General features: G+C 40.0%; 3 protein-coding genes across 3 annotated transcripts in view; 1 reads left to right on the top strand and 2 right to left on the bottom strand.

The window, feature by feature from the left end:
- Positions 1 to 2,806: 2,806 nt before the first annotated feature.
- On the bottom strand, positions 2,807 to 10,875 carry LOC308089681 (GTPase IMAP family member 4-like). The gene is made up of 5 exons (XM_080434539.1): positions 10,859 to 10,875; positions 5,199 to 5,364; positions 4,899 to 4,937; positions 4,443 to 4,544; positions 2,807 to 3,999 (listed from the first exon to the last, which is right to left on the bottom strand). The coding sequence occupies exons 2-5, from the start codon at positions 5,221 to 5,223 to the stop codon at positions 3,215 to 3,217; spliced, it is 951 nt and encodes a 316-aa protein (XP_080290665.1). The 5' UTR covers positions 5,224 to 5,364; positions 10,859 to 10,875; the 3' UTR covers positions 2,807 to 3,214.
- Positions 5,387 to 9,409, top strand: LOC308089680 (GTPase IMAP family member 8-like). The gene is made up of 3 exons (XM_080434538.1): positions 5,387 to 5,416; positions 7,022 to 7,569; positions 7,896 to 9,409. The coding sequence occupies exons 2-3, from the start codon at positions 7,023 to 7,025 to the stop codon at positions 8,705 to 8,707; spliced, it is 1,359 nt and encodes a 452-aa protein (XP_080290664.1). The 5' UTR covers positions 5,387 to 5,416; position 7,022; the 3' UTR covers positions 8,708 to 9,409.
- Positions 7,115 to 22,240, bottom strand: part of dchs1b (dachsous cadherin-related 1b) — a 448,519-nt gene continuing 433,393 nt past the window's right edge. The window contains exon 30 of the transcript XR_013933533.1: positions 7,115 to 7,127. The gene's annotated coding sequence lies outside the window, so the exon portion shown is untranslated. The remainder of the gene's footprint in view (positions 7,128 to 22,240) is intronic.

The raw sequence follows: 22,240 nt of genomic DNA, 5'->3' as shown, positions 1-22,240 counted from the left end.
CTGGCAAACAGAATACAAAAACCTTGTTTCTCCCTGCACTGGAGTCTGTCCTCTTAGGTTTCATACTCATGTGTTGTTATTATTACTCAGGTCAAATGCAATGTATTGTACTTGAAAAATCTGAATCAACTTTATCGTCACATCACAGGTTTACAGGTGTAAAACAGTGGGTGAAATTCGTTTTTGTGCAAGCATTTTAGTTGTTTCCATAAACAGGGCAACCCTGTAAATGAATAATTCATGCTGAAATGTAATGCTGAAATGAAATGTGATGAATACAATGGATGAAAATAACATGTGCCAGAGCAGAATCTTTGTCATGTATAATAGTTGAATTTGACTTGGTGACAGTGAAGTTAAGGGCTGGACTGGAACAAATAGAAGTGTTTTGAATGTTGTGTAATTTCTATTGTGGTTCTGTGGCCCAAGAATAACTAAGAAAGTGCTTTGTTAAAGAGGTCTGTTTTTAGTCCATTTTTAAAAGCATCAGTGGGTGTGCATGTGTGTGTGTGCTTACCTGTGTTCTGTAGTTCCCCATGGCCTATCTTAAAATCAGCTCTGTCCATGCCCATGACATGAGTCATCAGCAGGAAAGCTCAACACAACACAATAGTGTAAGTTAATAGCAGACCAAAAACACACCATTATTGAATTATTATTGAAATCCCAAACAAGTATAATATTATTATACTTGTTTGGGATTTCAATAATAATTCAATAATACCTGTCTTATCAGTACAGACATTGCAGGAGCAAAAGGGCCATACTTGAGGACAGGAAGAGAAGTTCTACCAGCTAAACTAGTTTTTTGTGTGTCAACTTTAATAGTTGTGGTTTCCATTAAGGTGAACAGGTACTAGCTATGTTGATGAGTAATTATGTACAGTACACGATGAGTGATTAATGACGGGCATGACAGGATTGAAAGGAATGCAGTGTCACAATAGTTTGATGCAAAAGTGCCTAACTTTGATCAGAGGTGAGGAGGAGGTCTGACGGTGAGGCTGTGGATCAAGGGTTTCCATGGATTATGATTGTGGAGTGTTACTATGGTTATTATTGGTATTATTGGACAATTTGAAACACTTTCTCTCGACATAAATCAACTTTACTTACAATACCACAAATCTCCTGCATCATATTAATGAATATTGTCATCCCGATACATCCCAAGTCACCACAATTATGCAAACTTTTTTTTTAAAGATTCAATTGTGTATTTTAGAATATGTTTTTACATTATAATGAAAAACATGCATGTATATTTTTTTCTTTAAAAACAAAAAGGAAAAAAATTGTGCCACCGACATATACAAGTCTTGCCACGGACATGTTTGTCCATACGGACATGTTGATGACCCCTCGTTCAGAAGGAGCTGTTTGCCACCAAGGCAAAGGAGGGCAGAACTGGACAAGTAAAGCTGGTTGTCGTTAGTTGAGAGACAGTTTCAAAGTGTCCAATAATGACAATAAAAACTATAATAAAACTCCACAATCATAATCCATGGTAACCCTCCATCCACAGCCTAGGACCTCCTCCAACCTAAAAGTTAGCTCACCTCTGATCAAAGTTAGGTGCCTTCGCATTAAACTATTGTGACACTGCATTCAATTAAAATCCTGGCATGCCCTTCATTAATCACTCATCATGTAAATATCTCAAGTTTCTTTGTTCCAGTGTTCCATTTTATCCTTGACGTTTCCGTGAGAAGCATTTAACATTTAATTATTGCGTCTAATAAATCAAATCAAATTGTTACATGTGCATGCCTTGGACTTTTTCATCAACAGAGAATACCCAATCACCTTAATGGAATCCACAAGCTAGTGTACTGTGCCAAACTAAACCAATGGTTTAGCTGGTAGAACTTGATCTCCTTCTGTCCTCAAGTAACACTGTCCTTTGAAAAGCCAGCAAGCTCTATATTAGCCATATGATGTATAATACACACCCACTCACCTTTGCAGCTAAGTGGCCCTTTTGGGATGGAAGCACTGTCTGTACTGATGAGACTCAATTATTATTATCCAAAATAATTAGGATTACATTTTTTGGGTCGTTAAGTGGCTCAGTAGTTAATGCAGACATACTATTTTTTTTTTAATGTGCAGCACATTGGAATAGACCCTATGACATATTAGGAGTCCATTAGTATACATTTAGGGCTAGGCCACTGTGTTTTTGGTAAGATGATTATTTTGCATGTCCGTGGCAAAAATGAAATATTCATTCAACTCCATTCATGCATGAATGCAGATTTGTTTAAACTTGCAGACTATACCTATCCTTCAAAAGAAACCTATTGTGTGTGTGTGTGTGTGTGTGTGTGTGTGTGTGTGTGTGTGTGTGTGTGTGTGTGTGTGTGTGTGTGTGTGTGTGTGTGTGTGTGTGTGTGTGTGTGTGTGTGTGTGTGTGTGTGTGTGTGTGTGTGTGTGTGTGTGTACCTGTGTTCTGTAGTTCCCCATGGCCTATCTTAAAATCAGGAGTCATCAGCATGAGTCATCAGCAGGAAAGCTCAACACAACACAACAGTGCAAGTTAATAGCAGACCAAAAACACACCATACAGTCTAAATATACAGTGGCATGCTACCATTTAAATACGCTATACATGCCACAGTTTGGTTCAAATGATGGTCCACTCTATTACATGGGCCCCGGTGCTCCGTTCAGGGGCAGGTGCATCTGAAACTCCCTGGCTGAAGTTGTGCCCCCAGCCCATCATAGTCTTAAAATAGGTAGAGCCCGCACTCCGTGTTCAAGGTCAAATATCACTTTATTGAGTAGCTAGACAACTTCATCAGTATAAAAATGCACACATGTTCAATCATGTTTAACCCTTGTCCCCCAAATTGTGTTCCTCCCCCACTGTGTGCCACCCCCACACATAGTAGGTAAGACTCATCACACTTGAGGAAGTTTGAACTGGGAATTTGACATGCCAGAATATACAATGTACAAAAATACAATCACAGAATACACAATACAATTTAAAACATTTTTTTTTTTTTTGTTACCAAATAAAATAACTATTTAGGTAGGGTTGTCACCTGACTGCAACATTTTCCATAACTCTACTCAATTGACAGTATTGACACTATTCATGTCAACACCATGTACACAACATGTACAGATAAATTGTATAGATAAATTAAGCACCAGATTATGATCATAGTCTACCACCAATTGATCATCTCTATTAAATATCAACATATCAATTCAGCTTCAGCGTCTCGTGAAACTTGCTTAGAATTTCTTCAAAAGAGTCCTGACTTGGGACCTGCTCTACAATATGGCGGACACCGCTCTCCAAAGCGTGATAATACCTGTTCAGTTCCTTCTTCTCCATCTCCAGTCTTTTCTTCAGCTCCTTCAGCTTCTTTTGCTCTTGCTCTGACTCTTTCAGCTTTGTCTCGTACTTGAAGATGAGGGTTTGCTTTTCCTCTTTCAGTTTCTTATCATACAAATTTCTGAGTTTTACCTCTCTCTCATCCAGCATCTGGACCGTTTCAAGGTAGGTGGGGTTGGAGTAACACTGCCCCTTATTTTCATTAACCATCTCCTCCACCTTCAGCAGTAGCTGCAGCACCTGCTCACGGTGGTTGGCGTTGGCATTGTTGAAAAGATGATACCTGTTTCCCATCTTGTTGAGGATGTCCTTGAGGTCCTCTCCAGCCTCTTTCAGACATTGTTCAATGCCACCATCCGTCTTGTCGACCTCGTCCCCGTGGGTGAAGAGCATCATGGTGTATCTCCAGCAGTCTTCCCCGAAGATCTTCTCCACTTTCTTCACGGCATCTCGCTCCTCTGCAGTGAAAGTCCCTGCCTTGACCACGATGAGGATGGCGTGGGGGCCCGGGGCCGACATGTTGATGCACTTGGAGATCTCCCTCTCGATGGTGTCCTCTGGGAGGAAGGTGTCGAAGAGGCCTGGCGTGTCAACAAGTGTCACCTCACGTCCGTACACCTGTCCTGCTTGCTTGGAGCACTCTCTGGTTACTGAGGAGTCACATTACATCCAAATTATACAACAACAAAATATTCTATCTATCTATCTATCTATCTATCTATCTATCTATCTATCTATCTATCTATCTATCTATCTATAATATTAATATTTTACCTTTCTATCTTATCTTATTTGTACTTTAATCCACGCTGTTAATGAAGCTTGATGTACAACTCTAATATAAACAGTATTGTATTGCTTTAATTATTATTTTTGGGGAAAAGTTGTTTTTGTCTCACACAAACACATAATTTATTGTTATTATAATGTATCTTTCTATATCTACAGTATTCTATTTTTATTGCTATTTTATTTTACCTCATTTTATATTGTAATGTAGGCCTACAATATTGGGGAAGTTTGAAGTACAATAATTTCACTGCCTATAATTACTGTGTGCGTGCGTGCGTGCGCGCGTGCGCACGGCTCATACCTGAGCGGGGACTGACAGCTGATTTGAAAGCATCAGTCCCCAGTATCGTGTTTCCACAGGAGCTCTTTCCTGATCCTGTCTTCCCCACCAACACCAACCTGACTGCAGAAAACATTTAGAATAGAATAGAATTATACATGAATTGCTATGGGAAAATTACAAAGGCAAAAAAAAGAAGAAGTGTGTTGTCTCAACTTGTCTGTTGACAGTGGGTCTGTTTGTAGCCTACTTGGGAGAGTGGCTGAGACAGCAGACACATTTACCAAACATAAACTATACATTGCCAAATGACTTGAGGTAATTTGTTAAAACTCACATATTATTGGCTGTACTTCACATAATAATACAGTATCTTGTGTCTGTTGAATAGTAGATAAATATGAAAGATATCCATTTTAGGATATCCTAATAAAATGTAAAACTCATCAAAGTATGGTGATAAACAACTTCACTGACAATTAAAGGGATTGCCCATACTCCCTCTTCTTCTTGGATCTATCCAAGGGAGACAGAGAGACAGATAGAGGGGGGGGGGTCATTAAAATCCTGACAATCCTGACTAAAAAAACTAATATTCAGATATTTTAATGATAGTATTTAAATTATGAACATCACCTCTCCATGAATAATGGCTGAGATTCATTGTTAAAACAAGTCAACACTCAGCAGTTCAACAGTAATTCATTTTTAATTAACAAGGAAGCTCAACACTGACTCAATGTACTATCAAAAATGAACATGTAAATCAAAACTTACAGAGTCCTACTTCCTTGGACGCCATTTCACCAACCAGTCACACCAGCCGATGTTTTCTTCCTAACTATCAGGTTAGACTTGCTGACATTTTGATTTCGAGAGAGAGAGAGAGAGAGAGAGAGAGAGAGAGAGAGAGAGAGAGAGAGAGAGAAAGGTTTGCACTGAGCTGAAACACAAGGCAAAAACAACTACAGCGACTGGGTTTGGTATGGTTACAGGTTAGTTTTACACATTTTTACATCTGGTATAAAGATATGAACACATGTGGAGTCCTAGCTGTGTTGTCTACACACAGTCTCACAAGCTCTAATTTGACTTTTTGTTTTTAATTTCAGTTTAGTTTTAATTCGTTTTCAATGCAAGTTTTCTAGTTTAGTTTCTAAGTTTAAAAAGGCTTATATTTGTGTTTTTTTTATTTTTTTATTGTAATAGTATTTGTCAGGCCAAGATTAAAAATAATTCAGAAAGATTATTGTGGAATTCAAAATTCATTAGGTATATTCTTTGTATATATTTTTTGTTTGTATTATTTTGTTTTGTAAATACAATACAGTTTGGTTAGTTTTCTATTTGTTTTATCTAGTTTTTGTTATTTTTGTTATTTTTAGTTAACCTTACTCTAGAGAGGCATTTGCTGTTTGTATTTACACTTAAGACTGTGCACAGTCTATGCTTTCTGTCCCTTGCCATGAGGTGGTTATCTGATCATTTGTTAGTGAAAATAAAATAAATTCCAAATGTTAGAATCATTAGAGAGGGGAAAAAAGCTAAAGCTGTATTATTTAACCTTTTTGAGAATCAAATAATATATTGTCCAATTTGTGTAGAGTATGTTAATACAATATAACTTTGGGTGGTTGTACACGGTCACCCTGCTCTTCAACAGAGCATTTACTGTACATCCTGTTTATGGTTTGACACTTGATTGATTGATTGAATACTTTATTATTAACAGTTTGCCAAAAAAATGCGCAGAAAGTGCAGTTTAATACAATTACAATGATAAAAGGATTGAACCCAAGAAAGCACTATGGCTTGTTTCCATTGTGGTCCTGTGTATTCAATTAATAGAAACACACCTGAAGGTCAAAATTAAATGTCTCCCCATTGCAAGCAAGCAAGCTCAGCGGTAGAAAGTTCAGCACGGGGTAGACCAGGAAAGTTACGCGATAATGTCTGTTTGGGAAAGAAATACATTACAGGTCTTTACAGTATAGTATCCTACAGCTAGTACAGTAGAACTAGTACATCTAGTATAGTATAGCTACCTACAGTATACATAGATCAGATCAGATTCACTTTATTGTCACTTAGATGCACTGTTTATGTACATACATACATGAAAACTTACACTCGGAAGCTCCAATACAATAAAACAATAAAAACATGATAAAACAACCTAATATATCAGTCAAAGAAAGTGCATAGTGCAGAGTACATAGAGTTATTGCACATTCACTTTTCACATACATACATACAGCAAGAACAAGAGTATTATTTGGGTGTAACATATACACCCATACACAAATCTTTGTTCTCAAACAAAAATTCACCTACAAGACATTTTTTATTTTATTTTAGGCTTTTTAGTTTTTAGTTTGTTTGTTTGGGGGGAGATAAGAAATGCAGAGAGACGGTAAGGGAATCACATTCAGCAAATGGTCCAGCTGGCCCGGAATCGAACCGGGATTCGCTTATCAGGGCATTGAATTTTGTGTTTATTTTTAACTCTATGGTTGTGCGCCCTAACAATTTGGCTATTGTGTCGCCTCCCAGGTAACAGAAATAACAGTTGTATTTGTGCCATTGTCTTGTCTCTCCAGGATGGCTCCAGAGTCAGGCCTCAACATTGTCCTGCTGGGGAGAACAGGGGCTGGCAAAAGTGCCTCAGGGAACACCATACTGGGTGAAAAGGCATTTGTATCAAAGCTGTCCTTCAAATCAGTGACGACAGAAATCAAAAGTGCACCTGCAAATATCTTTGGGAAACAAATCTCAGTGTTTGACACACCAGGAATCAAAGACCATGAGGAAGAAATTCGAATATTGTGTGAAGAGAAGCTTCAGTCCTCCATACCCTGTCTGTTTTTGGTGGTAGTCAAAGTCGGCAGGTACACAGAAGAAGAACAACTAGCTGTTAAGAAGGTCGTGGATATATTAGGGTCTGCAGGCTTAGAAAAGAGTTACATGCTTTTCACAGGGGGTGACTTCTTGAAGGGAACACCAGTGGAAGGTTTTATCTTTGAAGATGAGAAGGGCAGCCTTCCAGATGTGGTCACTGATTGCTTTGCAGGAAGATTTCACGTGTTCAACAATGAAGACGGAGGACAGGACCAGGTAGAAAGTTTACTGACGAAATCCAGCCATCTCAGTAAGGATTCCTTTCTAAAACCTTTGCATTCATTAGATCTCTCTTTATATACTGTGTGCGTGCGTGCATGCATGCGTGCGTGTGTGCGTGTGTGTGTGTGTGTGTGTCTCTTCAAAAAAAAAAACTTCAATAATTGCTATGCTAAAGATAAAGGTAAAAGAAAAACTTGACCTAGAAAAAAGACCATGCATGAACTTTTTTTTTTACATACGTGTATAGGATCCTGGGATGGGTTGGATGTTTTTTTTTTTCAGAGGGGAATGTTGGTTTACTTGTTTCTGATAAAAATGTAAGACTCATGAAATGCTGTAACTCTCTTTCACCAGATATTCCCAGAGTCTCTGACAACCCAAAGGACAGGAGAATAGTTCTGCTGGGCTTACCTAGGGTTGGGAAGAGTGCATCAGGCAACACCATCCTGGGATCACACAAGTTTGAAACAAGCTGTGGCTATAGACCGGCCAGCAAGAGATGTGAGGCTAAATCAGCAGTGGTGGAGGGATGGAATGTCACTGTAGTGGACACTCCGGGGATCTCAAATGAGAACCCTGGAGGAGCTACTCCACTCTCTCAAAAGGAGTTATACCTGGAGATTATGAAGTGTATTATGGAATGTACACCGGGCCCGCATGCTCTTGTCATTGTGGTCAGGCTTGGCAGTGCAGAAATTGCACTACTTGAACTCCTACTGTTACTATTTGACAAAGATGCACTAAAGTATACAATGATCCTGTTCACCTACGGCAATGAGCTCAATGGCCAGTCACTCGATGAGAATATAAAGGCAGATAATCGTGTGTCAAAATTTGTTGAGAAATGTGGTGGTAGATATTGCAGCTTTGACAACACAAGACAAGGTCACAAGCAGCAGGTAAGGGGATTCTTGAATATAGTAGATGAGATGGTTGAAGCAAATGGTGGCCAGCACTACACCCCTGGGATCTTAAAATTGGTAATAACCGCCATAGCAGAAGAGAGGAACTTTTCACCAAATTCCAGGCTCTGGGAAAGAGTGGTACGATGGCTCACAAGGCTATGGCACAGAATTAGCATAACTTTCATGCAAATATTATCTAGACTTTCCGATTTGGGCCACTTCCCGAGTGCCAAATTTGCCACTGCTACAGTTACGGGGTAACTGAAAGTTCACAGGTCTCAGTCATTCCCACAATAGCTAATATAACAGCCAATTGTCCAACTGCCCTTGAGCAAATCTGTACCTGCTAACTTGCCAATATACCATTATTATGCACCTTAAATAAGTGTCCACTAAAGGGTATCACAAGTATCGCTCCTACTGTAAGTAGAGTTTGTATAGACCTTTGTATTTATACGTGTTCTTTGTCCTGATTCAACTCTCAATGCAGCACTCATTGCAAACAAACATACAGTAGTACTGTTGTGCTACTGTATCTAACACTGAAAGGAGTTGCAAGAAACCTCATGGGATTTGAGGAATCATTTTTATTGATAGGAGGTATAGACAAACTAGGAAGGTCACCATGCACCAGTAAGTATCTTAAGGTGCATTTGTATTGTTCATCAAGCTAGTTTGTTGGATACATTATTGACGTTTTCATTCCAGGTATTCTACTGCACATCAATAATTGACACTGACAGATGAACAACCTTTTTAAATACTTAGTGAAAGTTCACTGGTTTACACTGTAAATTGTAAGTACAATGATTAATAAGTACTACTATTCTCTAGGCTTTTGAACACCATGAGAGCTCGGACTGGTCATCTGTCTGTAATCTTTTGAAACTTTCCATACATACAGTTGTTTCGCAGGCCTTCAAAAAGTATTCTTCTTGAAGCCTGCCATTAATTCCTGCCATGTCTTAACTTAATGCATAATCATTTTACTGTCTGTAAATATTTGTATAAAGTCATTCAAATAAAACGTTATTACTGTTGATGGATCTGTTTTAATAATCATTAATACCTTAGATCCTGAATTGTGTATCATTTTGCATAGTGTCTACATGTGTCTGATAAATATTTTGAGGTAGACAGATTTCAGCCTGTCTGTTGCTGTGTTTTGAAAGTCGGCTCCTGGAATTTAATAACAATAAGTAGATAGTGGGTCAATCTTGGATGGTTTAGGAGAACGTTCAGCTCTGTGTACCTCCAATGCAATAACACCTCTTTCAGTGGCAACTGGGTGCCCGGTCAAAAGCAGAGGTCAATGTCTTGACCAAGACATGGGGACGCTGTTTGTCCAAGATAAACTGTATCATCATCATCTTCATCTTCATCATCATCTTCGTCATCATCATCATCACCTTCCATACCGACCAATGGAAGGAGTCCACATTGCGCCCCGGAACTCATCTGTGTCTAAACCTATGATGCCATTGTTTATGTTACCAAACTGATAAAGGTCATGTTAAACCCAAAGTCCATTCTGTCTCTCGTTAGAGAGGGAACCGCGGCTGGGCGCTTGGCTCAGCCATGTGATATCTGTAAAACCTTCATCTCTCTCTCTGAATATAATACAATTTAATCAACCATATTCCAAAGCTGCCCCCATGAGTTTTCTTGTTACCATCTGAAAGTTATCTGTACTGTACTTTATTGGGTGATAAGAAAATGTCCATCAACTGTTGTATTAGTAGTTGCATGTATAAGTAGTAGAATATATGTGTTACCCACTGTCTACACTCAGTTGTTTGTCTGCATATTGCTGGCATTAGAATTCACTTTGTGTCTGTGTGTATTATGAGATCTAGAGGGTTTATTGTCATTGTGACATGTAAATTGTTCAAATGGCATTTACAACTGTTGAGGTAATACGACTTTTATGTTGAGTCCGTTTCCTTATGATACATTTTTGCTAAAGAATGTGTTGTATATTTTTTGTTGACGTAGTGAAGCCGGGCCGGGAGAATTATTACAGAAAATAAAATTAGTATTAGTCAAAAGATTTCCAGTTTAAATACGACATAGACACGTTATCCAAACAGACAATTTCGTAAAGTAAAAGACAACTAGACAACAACTAAATACAAAGTGCATGTGGAACCTGCTACAACTCAGCTCAACTCAGCTCAATGTGAAAGAGACATGCTTTACCCATTAAACTACAAAAGGAATAATAACAGATTTGGATTTTAACATAAATACATTGAATTAATATTCAAGCAGCACTCCTTTTCCATGGTCACTTTCTCTATGGATTGAAAAACTAATTTTGGAAACTTATAAGCCTTAATTGTAATAGAAAATGCATTTCACCTGTCTTGTCTGTGGCTCTATAATAAGAAAGTGCGTCAGCGCTAAACTCACGAGATGGCTCATCAAGGCCACGACCACGATGCTGAAACGGAGGATGCTGTTGTAGAACCTGAGTCCTCTGTCAGTCTTATCTCTAAAAATGCCTTCTCACCGGAAGATGTGTGTGGAGAAACCAAAACTATGTAGTGTAATGATAGACTGGTCAGAACTTGTTCATTCGAGTCACGGTAGGCGTTTGACAGTAGTTTTGTTTCCCGTTGAATACGGAAATGGATAGTTTCAGAGGTCAGAGATATGGTTGGTGTTGCTTGGTGTGTGTGTGTGTGCGTGTGCGTGTGCGTGTGTGTGTGTGTGTGTGTGTGCGTGTGTGTGTGTGTGTGCGTGCGTGCGTGTGTGCACGCACGCACACACGTGCATACTGTGGCCCAGACCACTTGTTCAGAATCATGTGAGGTATATTTATACGTGTTAAAATGTATACAGTAATAACGGCCTATTTTGCTGTGTTTCATTGATTGATTAAATACTTTATTGTTGGTTTTACCATTGTGGTCCATTCAAAAGTGTGGTTATAAGAACCCAAACTAACACACATTATAGTTCACAGATGTTTGAGTTGTTCAATTTGATATCCAAACATAAAACAAATTCACAAATCTGTCTAGTGACACAGCAAGCTTACCATTCACAGCTGTTAGCTTTCTGAAAGATAATGATGACACCTACTGTATGTGACTTAGTTTCCCACCAAATACACAGCCACACACATGCAGCACAAATATAGCTTACAAGCAGTTGTTGTGCTGTTCACGATTTGTTCATTATAGCTGAGGTAATGTACTGACCGTAGTTTTGTTTCCTGTTGAATATAAGGAAATGGATTGTTTCAGAAGTGTGGCTGGTGTTGTGCGTGTGCGTGTGCGTGTGCGTGTGCGTGTGCGTGTGCGTGTGCGTGTGTGTGTGTGGGTGTGTGTTAAACAGATGTCTGAGCTGTGAATGTTTGGGTTCAACATGGTATAAAAACATGAAACAAATGTCACAAATAATTCAATAATGAAAATAAAAAACAACGTAATACTTCCTAAGGTTAATATGAGCATCAAATCACATGCACATGCATTCCATAAATGCCATAGGGCTGGACCACACATGGACAAATTACATCATCAACTTGTGAGGGGCATTGCCCCTCTAAAAAGTAGATTAACTGTTTCTAAAATGAATAAAATATTGAAGGTGTTTTAAAAATTACATTTATTTATAGAGGGCAATTATAATGTATTATGGCATATTTGGCTTATTAGCCAGGAATCATTTTATAACTTAAAATGTGCCAAATGTCAAATGTAATTTCCAAATGTCAGTGTGTCAGCGTGCTTGGCGCTGGGGGGGGTGGGGGGTGATAATTTACGATTATGTCCCTATCGGAACTTTAACTCGAACGGCGCCGAGTCGGCTCTAGCGGCCTTCGTAACGTTCGGCACGGCGACTCGCTCACTCGGCGGTGCCTCTTGTTGCTCAAGCCAGCCAGAGACAGCGCGCCTCCGAAATTGTAATTGTTTTTTGATACTACTGAACAGACTGCTGTAGTGCTGTAGTCACAGAAGGGGTCGTCACCAAGTTACTGAGACTAGGTAGGAAACCTAGCCTTTGAGAGATATGCGTTATTAATTTTGAAAAGGAAAACTCCCAGGTGCTCTTCCTTTAAGAGTCTGTTTCAGGGACACATCGACACATTGCTGTCCTGGCCTGGAATCGTAGCTGGGACAACCAGGGGCTTTTCTTAAGGCTAGTAATAATACTTCCTGTACTGTATGGAATTATCAACAAAAAAGTTTTAATAGCATTTTCATCATGGAAATGATCACTGCAGTTAAAAGCAACGTGATTGACACCTGCTGGTGAAATAGGTGTAGTGCAGTCACGTGGGGAATACAATTGAATATTTTGTGCATGTGTCAAGTCTAGGTCAGTGTGTCTGTTATTATTAATGATGCGCGCGCGTGCGCACACACACACACACACACACACAAACTTTATTTAGCTATTTGTGTTCAATAGGTTGTGTAGCTGGTCCAGTTGCCCCATGTTCTGTTGTAGTTTTGGTGTGTGGGCCTTATACAAAATGTTCACGTGTACACCAACAATTAGGCCTGAATAAAATGTCCACTTGAGGAAACTGTAATGGAAGAACACATACGTATTGATGTCACTCTGTTGTGTGCAACCCTCCTATGAAAGTTCATTTACACATTCCCATGACAACAAGGACGAATATGTGAGGTGTGGTCAGGTGTGACTGACTGACAATGAGGAAATTCGACATGGCATCAACAATGAACAAAACATTCAACATGTGTCAACATCAACCTCTTAACTTCCTTCCCATATATTATATTGCACATACTAAGCTATTAAAGTGCATGTGTACTTCGAATGTGAAGATCAGCTTTTTCTTTCTTCTTTCTTCGTCAGGTAAATTAAAGCCGTTTTTAAACCTGACAGTGAGACAACCGCAAACAGAAACTGGTTTTAATGTGAACATAGCATTCAGTAATGCATGGATGGTGTGTTCACTGAAAAGGGGGCAGCTGGAACAGTTCAGTCAGACAACTCTTAGATTGGATTAGAATATATATTTATTAGCAATATATATTTGCAAGCTTGAGCATGGTATAGAAAACAAGAGGAAGCATAGTTTGGCGTCAGGCCTCTGAATCCATTCATTCCCTGTAAGGATAACATTTTAATGAATGTTACATGCCAATTAGCATTTACAGGGAATGAATTAAACCCCCAAAGGGATCTAGAAACAGAGCCTACAGGTGGATGCCGGGGAGGCGGGTGGGATGACTTCATGGGCGGCAGCAGGTAAGCAGCGAACGCGGTAGCAGGATCTCAGCAAACAGCAGCAGCAGCAGCAGCGACACACGTCAGCTCAGCAAGACAGGGCAGCCAGAGTGAGCAGGTAACAACGCATTACCTATAACCACCCGATCAGGAGGAAAGTGCATGTGACTAGTCACCTGATCGGTTGCCCCAATCCCTTAAGTTGCCTGGCCTGAACTAGCTCCGTAAACTGCGCCTCATTTCAGTCAGACAACTCTTAGATTGGATTAGAATATATATTTATTAGCAATATATATTTGCAAGCTTGAGCATGGTATAGAAAACAAGAGGAAGCATAGTTTGGCGTCAGGCCTCTGAATCCATTCATTCCCTGTAAGGATAACATTTTAATGAATGTTACATGCCAATTAGCATTTACAGGGAATGAATTAAACCCCCAACACAGCAGAGACCCCCAAAACGGCATGGGAGCACAGGGCCTGACGCCGGACCAACCATCTGTGAGAATGGTGGAGCTCCATGAACTTGTTTCTTACTAACATGATAATGTTCCTCAACTTTTAACCTTTAAGTTTAGCTAAACAAATGCAGCATGCACCATGTGTTCAACAAGCCTGATGAATCCAGGTACTTGAAGATCCCTGAATTCAGGAGTCCTAGACAATATCCTAATATGGTGTCCACAGCTGCGCCGCACCAAATCGGATTCGAAGAGGACATTCTATATTTATTTCTTTTTCAAAGAAATCTGCTATATATATATACACATATATATATATAAATGAGTCATCCTATGATGAATGATAACTATTGTTTATCATCCATAATAAATAAAATGTACTGACTATGTGTGTAAAGACGTGCTATCTTTACTTAACATCTGAATCAGTACCCAACTATACCTTAGCAGCAATTACTAAAGACTGAGCTTGATATGATTAGCCTGACTACATAGCCATAGAAAAACAACATTTTTAGCGCTATAGGAATAAACCAACATTTTTTTTAGCACCATGACATCACCACTAAACTAAATCCCCAGCAATCCACCCGAGTTGTAATTAAGCGTCAATAATGCGCAAGCAGCATTTATTGAATTAGCGATAGAACAGCGTGAGCACTCATACTCATGAGCTTTTAGCCTGCGAAATGTCATCCTTAACCAATATCTACGTAAGCTCCTGAGGACCATTGCCCCAGAGATTTAAGAAAAGCATAGAAAAGCAGCGCTGTAGATGTAGCTGCATCAATACGGAGGTTGGAGAAAGCCCACAGCTTGAGCCGATCTCTCGCAGCTTGCAGTGAACCAGTTCAAGTTTAGGCCTACAGATGGAGAGACAAACACAATGTTATTGCAATTCTGGATTAGCCCGGCCATCCTATGACCAGTTTAACCCATTTTGGGTTCATGTTGCCATTTACCGTATAGCAACATGCATTTGTATTTTTTTTTTTTTTTAATAACTATTTGAAATTTTCCAGAACTTAGTCAAATTTTAGAAGGCGATTTTAGAATCGGCCTCGGTCTAAATTGGTTAAGCGCCCTTTGGCGCATATTAGCAATTAGCCTCATAGCAGTTGATGCAGAAAGAAGAATAAGCTTGCAGAGCTTGACGCAGATTGTTAGACATGTGAATAATATTAACTAACGCCGATATCCCTCTCCATCCATAGCCTAATAGATTTAGCACGAAATGCCATCTGTTGCAAGTCTGGATCGGCCCAATAGAGCCAGACGCCAGAGGTTGGCAGAATTGATTTAGCAGAGTTTAGCAGCAAGGCTAGGCAGCTCAGTAGATGATGCAGCATAGGTGCCGAGAAGACATTGAGAAGCCCACATCTCAAGCACAGTAGATGATGCAGCATAGTGCTGAGAACATTGAGAAGCCCACATCTCAAGCAGCTCTCTCACGCTGCCTTGAGAGCTCACAGTGCCGCCAAGAGCGTAGGTAGCTCAACCTGGAATCTAGAACCAGAAGCAGAATTATTCTTGCAATTACCATGATAAGCCACCCTGGACGAGATGACGCCGTTATAGACCGCTGGGACAGGAATTTACTTCCTGAAGCCACTCACACATCCACGGTGAAGCGTGCGTGCTTCACTGTGGATGAGTGGGGACGCATGCTGCACGAGAAGCAAACATGCTGAATTAGCTTTTGCTACGAACAATCCAAGCTTCCGCGTGGGAAGCAAACCATGCTATGCTAGCCTGTGTTACAAACAATCCGGAGCTATCCACGTAGCGAGCCTGCTGAGATAGCTTGTGCTAAGACAATTCGAGCTTCAACGTGGGAAGCAAACCATGCTATGCTAGCCTGTGCTACAAACAATCCAGAGCTATCCACGTAGCGAGCCTGCTGAGATAGCTTGTGCTAAGACAATTCGAGCTTCCACGTTGGAAGAAAACCATGCTATGCTAGCCTGTGCTACAAACAATCCAGAGCTATCCACGTAGCAAGGCATGCTGAGATAGCTTGTGCTAACAATTCGGCCTCCACGTTGGCAAAACATGCTGTGCTAGCCTGTGCTACAACACTCTAATCTTCCACATAGAAGCAAACATGCTGAGCTAGCCTGTGCTACAAACGATCTAAAGATTCCACATAAGCAAACATCTGTGCTAACCTGTGCTACGACAATCTAAAGCTTCCACAAAGAAGCAAACGTACTGTGTTAGCCTGTGCTACAACGTCTCTACCATCTCTCATTCAAATAAAACGTTATTACTGTTGATGGATCTGTTTTAATAATCATTAATACCTTAGATCCTGAATTGTGTATCATTTTGCATAGTGTCTACATGTGTCTGATAAATATTTTGAGGTAGACAGATTTCAGCCTGTCTGTTGCTGTGTTTTGAAAGTCGGCTCCTGGAATTTAATAACAATAAGTAGATAGTGGGTCAATCTTGGATGGTTTAGGAGAACGTTCAGCTCTGTGTACCTCCAATGCAATAACACCTCTTTCAGTGGCAACTGGGTGCCCGGTCAAAAGCAGAGGTCAATGTCTTGACCAAGACATGGGGACGCTGTTTGTCCAAGATAAACTGTATCATCATCATCTTCATCTTCATCATCATCTTCGTCATCATCATCATCACCTTCCATACCGACCAATGGAAGGAGTCCACATTGCGCCCCGGAACTCATCTGTGTCTAAACCTATGATGCCATTGTTTATGTTACCAAACTGATAAAGGTCATGTTAAACCCAAAGTCCATTCTGTCTCTCGTTAGAGAGGGAACCGCGGCTGGGCGCTTGGCTCAGCCATGTGATATCTGTAAAACCTTCATCTCTCTCTCTGAATATAATACAATTTAATCAACCATATTCCAAAGCTGCCCCCATGAGTTTTCTTGTTACCATCTGAAAGTTATCTGTACTGTACTTTATTGGGTGATAAGAAAATGTCCATCAACTGTTGTATTAGTAGTTGCATGTATAAGTAGTAGAATATATGTGTTACCCACTGTCTACACTCAGTTGTTTGTCTGCATATTGCTGGCATTAGAATTCACTTTGTGTCTGTGTGTATTATGAGATCTAGAGGGTTTATTGTCATTGTGACATGTAAATTGTTCAAATGGCATTTACAACTGTTGAGGTAATACGACTTTTATGTTGAGTCCGTTTCCTTATGATACATTTTTGCTAAAGAATGTGTTGTATATTTTTTGTTGACGTAGTGAAGCCGGGCCGGGAGAATTATTACAGAAAATAAAATTAGTATTAGTCAAAAGATTTCCAGTTTAAATACGACATAGACACGTTATCCAAACAGACAATTTCGTAAAGTAAAAGACAACTAGACAACAACTAAATACAAAGTGCATGTGGAACCTGCTACAACTCAGCTCAACTCAGCTCAATGTGAAAGAGACATGCTTTACCCATTAAACTACAAAAGGAATAATAACAGATTTGGATTTTAACATAAATACATTGAATTAATATTCAAGCAGCACTCCTTTTCCATGGTCACTTTCTCTATGGATTGAAAAACTAATTTTGGAAACTTATAAGCCTTAATTGTAATAGAAAATGCATTTCACCTGTCTTGTCTGTGGCTCTATAATAAGAAAGTGCGTCAGCGCTAAACTCACGAGATGGCTCATCAAGGCCACGACCACGATGCTGAAACGGAGGATGCTGTTGTAGAACCTGAGTCCTCTGTCAGTCTTATCTCTAAAAATGCCTTCTCACCGGAAGATGTGTGTGGAGAAACCAAAACTATGTAGTGTAATGATAGACTGGTCAGAACTTGTTCATTCGAGTCACGGTAGGCGTTTGACAGTAGTTTTGTTTCCCGTTGAATACGGAAATGGATAGTTTCAGAGGTCAGAGATATGGTTGGTGTTGCTTGGTGTGTGTGTGCGTGTGCGTGTGCGTGTGCGTGTGCGTGTGCGTGTGTGTGTGTGTGTGTGTGCGTGTGTGTGTGTGTGTGCGTGCGTGCGTGTGTGCACGCACGCACACACGTGCATACTGTGGCCCAGACCACTTGTTCAGAATCATGTGAGGTATATTTATACGTGTTAAAATGTATACAGTAATAACGGCCTATTTTGCTGTGTTTCATTGATTGATTAAATACTTTATTGTTGGTTTTACCATTGTGGTCCATTCAAAAGTGTGGTTATAAGAACCCAAACTAACACACATTATAGTTCACAGATGTTTGAGTTGTTCAATTTGATATCCAAACATAAAACAAATTCACAAATCTGTCTAGTGACACAGCAAGCTTACCATTCACAGCTGTTAGCTTTCTGAAAGATAATGATGACACCTACTGTATGTGACTTAGTTTCCCACCAAATACACAGCCACACACATGCAGCACAAATATAGCTTACAAGCAGTTGTTGTGCTGTTCACGATTTGTTCATTATAGCTGAGGTAATGTACTGACCGTAGTTTTGTTTCCTGTTGAATATAAGGAAATGGATTGTTTCAGAAGTGTGGCTGGTGTTGTGCGTGTGCGTGTGCGTGTGTGTGTGTGGGTGTGTGTTAAACAGATGTCTGAGCTGTGAATGTTTGGGTTCAACATGGTATAAAAACATGAAACAAATGTCACAAATAATTCAATAATGAAAATAAAAAACAACGTAATACTTCCTAAGGTTAATATGAGCATCAAATCACATGCACATGCATTCCATAAATGCCATAGGGCTGGACCACACATGGACAAATTACATCATCAACTTGTGAGGGGCATTGCCCCTCTAAAAAGTAGATTAACTGTTTCTAAAATGAATAAAATATTGAAGGTGTTTTAAAAATTACATTTATTTATAGAGGGCAATTATAATGTATTATGGCATATTTGGCTTATTAGCCAGGAATCATTTTATAACTTAAAATGTGCCAAATGTCAAATGTAATTTCCAAATGTCAGTGTGTCAGCGTGCTTGGCGCTGGGGGGGGTGGGGGGTGATAATTTACGATTATGTCCCTATCGGAACTTTAACTCGAACGGCGCCGAGTCGGCTCTAGCGGCCTTCGTAACGTTCGGCACGGCGACTCGCTCACTCGGCGGTGCCTCTTGTTGCTCAAGCCAGCCAGAGACAGCGCGCCTCCGAAATTGTAATTGTTTTTTGATACTACTGAACAGACTGCTGTAGTGCTGTAGTCACAGAAGGGGTCGTCACCAAGTTACTGAGACTAGGTAGGAAACCTAGCCTTTGAGAGATATGCGTTATTAATTTTGAAAAGGAAAACTCCCAGGTGCTCTTCCTTTAAGAGTCTGTTTCAGGGACACATCGACACATTGCTGTCCTGGCCTGGAATCGTAGCTGGGACAACCAGGGGCTTTTCTTAAGGCTAGTAATAATACTTCCTGTACTGTATGGAATTATCAACAAAAAAGTTTTAATAGCATTTTCATCATGGAAATGATCACTGCAGTTAAAAGCAACGTGATTGACACCTGCTGGTGAAATAGGTGTAGTGCAGTCACGTGGGGAATACAATTGAATATTTTGTGCATGTGTCAAGTCTAGGTCAGTGTGTCTGTTATTATTAATGATGCGCGCGCGTGCGCACACACACACACACACACAAACTTTATTTAGCTATTTGTGTTCAATAGGTTGTGTAGCTGGTCCAGTTGCCCCATGTTCTGTTGTAGTTTTGGTGTGTGGGCCTTATACAAAATGTTCACGTGTACACCAACAATTAGGCCTGAATAAAATGTCCACTTGAGGAAACTGTAATGGAAGAACACATACGTATTGATGTCACTCTGTTGTGTGCAACCCTCCTATGAAAGTTCATTTACACATTCCCATGACAACAAGGACGAATATGTGAGGTGTGGTCAGGTGTGACTGACTGACAATGAGGAAATTCGACATGGCATCAACAATGAACAAAACATTCAACATGTGTCAACATCAACCTCTTAACTTCCTTCCCATATATTATATTGCACATACTAAGCTATTAAAGTGCATGTGTACTTCGAATGTGAAGATCAGCTTTTTCTTTCTTCTTTCTTCGTCAGGTAAATTAAAGCCGTTTTTAAACCTGACAGTGAGACAACCGCAAACAGAAACTGGTTTTAATGTGAACATAGCATTCAGTAATGCATGGATGGTGTGTTCACTGAAAAGGGGGCAGCTGGAACAGTTCAGTCAGACAACTCTTAGATTGGATTAGAATATATATTTATTAGCAATATATATTTGCAAGCTTGAGCATGGTATAGAAAACAAGAGGAAGCATAGTTTGGCGTCAGGCCTCTGAATCCATTCATTCCCTGTAAGGATAACATTTTAATGAATGTTACATGCCAATTAGCATTTACAGGGAATGAATTAAACCCCCAAAGGGATCTAGAAACAGAGCCTACAGGTGGATGCCGGGGAGGCGGGTGGGATGACTTCATGGGCGGCAGCAGGTAAGCAGCGAACGCGGTAGCAGGATCTCAGCAAACAGCAGCAGCAGCAGCAGCGACACACGTCAGCTCAGCAAGACAGGGCAGCCAGAGTGAGCAGGTAACAACGCATTACCTATAACCACCCGATCAGGAGGAAAGTGCATGTGACTAGTCACCTGATCGGTTGCCCCAATCCCTTAAGTTGCCTGGCCTGAACTAGCTCCGTAAACTGCGCCTCATTTCAGTCAGACAACTCTTAGATTGGATTAGAATATATATTTATTAGCAATATATATTTGCAAGCTTGAGCATGGTATAGAAAACAAGAGGAAGCATAGTTTGGCGTCAGGCCTCTGAATCCATTCATTCCCTGTAAGGATAACATTTTAATGAATGTTACATGCCAATTAGCATTTACAGGGAATGAATTAAACCCCCAACACAGCAGAGACCCCCAAAACGGCATGGGAGCACAGGGCCTGACGCCGGACCAACCATCTGTGAGAATGGTGGAGCTCCATGAACTTGTTTCTTACTAACATGATAATGTTCCTCAACTTTTAACCTTTAAGTTTAGCTAAACAAATGCAGCATGCACCATGTGTTCAACAAGCCTGATGAATCCAGGTACTTGAAGATCCCTGAATTCAGGAGTCCTAGACAATATCCTAATATGGTGTCCACAGCTGCGCCGCACCAAATCGGATTCGAAGAGGACATTCTATATTTATTTCTTTTTCAAAGAAATCTGCTATATATATATACACACATATATATATATAAATGAGTCATCCTATGATGAATGATAACTATTGTTTATCATCCATAATAAATAAAATGTACTGACTATGTGTGTAAAGACGTGCTATCTTTACTTAACATCTGAATCAGTACCCAACTATACCTTAGCAGCAATTACTAAAGACTGAGCTTGATATGATTAGCCTGACTACATAGCCATAGAAAAACAACATTTTTAGCGCTATAGGAATAAACCAACATTTTTTTTAGCACCATGACATCACCACTAAACTAAATCCCCAGCAATCCACCCGAGTTGTAATTAAGCGTCAATAATGCGCAAGCAGCATTTATTGAATTAGCGATAGAACAGCGTGAGCACTCATACTCATGAGCTTTTAGCCTGCGAAATGTCATCCTTAACCAATATCTACGTAAGCTCCTGAGGACCATTGCCCCAGAGATTTAAGAAAAGCATAGAAAAGCAGCGCTGTAGATGTAGCTGCATCAATACGGAGGTTGGAGAAAGCCCACAGCTTGAGCCGATCTCTCGCAGCTTGCAGTGAACCAGTTCAAGTTTAGGCCTACAGATGGAGAGACAAACACAATGTTATTGCAATTCTGGATTAGCCCGGCCATCCTATGACCAGTTTAACCCATTTTGGGTTCATGTTGCCATTTACCGTATAGCAACATGCATTTGTATTTTTTTTTTTTTTTAATAACTATTTGAAATTTTCCAGAACTTAGTCAAATTTTAGAAGGCGATTTTAGAATCGGCCTCGGTCTAAATTGGTTAAGCGCCCTTTGGCGCATATTAGCAATTAGCCTCATAGCAGTTGATGCAGAAAGAAGAATAAGCTTGCAGAGCTTGACGCAGATTGTTAGACATGTGAATAATATTAACTAACGCCGATATCCCTCTCCATCCATAGCCTAATAGATTTAGCACGAAATGC

The sequence above is a fragment of the Gymnoscopelus braueri genome (assembly GCF_963280865.1).
Source record: "Gymnoscopelus braueri genome assembly, chromosome: 8".
Taxonomy (NCBI): Eukaryota; Metazoa; Chordata; class Actinopteri; order Myctophiformes; family Myctophidae; genus Gymnoscopelus; species Gymnoscopelus braueri.
This window is presented reverse-complemented; position numbering and strand designations above follow the sequence as displayed.

Coding starts and splice junctions, on each gene's coding strand:
- LOC308089681 (XM_080434539.1), bottom strand. CDS start 5,223: ATGGCGTCCAAGGAAGTAGGACTCT. Junction 4,545..4,898: donor TATGGGCAATCCCTTTAATT/GTCAGTGAAGTT, acceptor TGTTTTCTGCAG/TCAGGTTGGTGTTGGTGGGG. Junction 4,000..4,442: donor AGCTGTCAGTCCCCGCTCAG/GTATGAGCCGTG, acceptor GTGACTCCTCAG/TAACCAGAGAGTGCTCCAAG.
- LOC308089680 (XM_080434538.1), top strand. CDS start 7,023: ATGGCTCCAGAGTCAGGCCTCAACATTGTCCTGCTGGGGAGAACAGGG. Junction 7,570..7,895: donor GACGAAATCCAGCCATCTCA/GTAAGGATTCCT, acceptor CTCTTTCACCAG/ATATTCCCAGAGTCTCTGAC.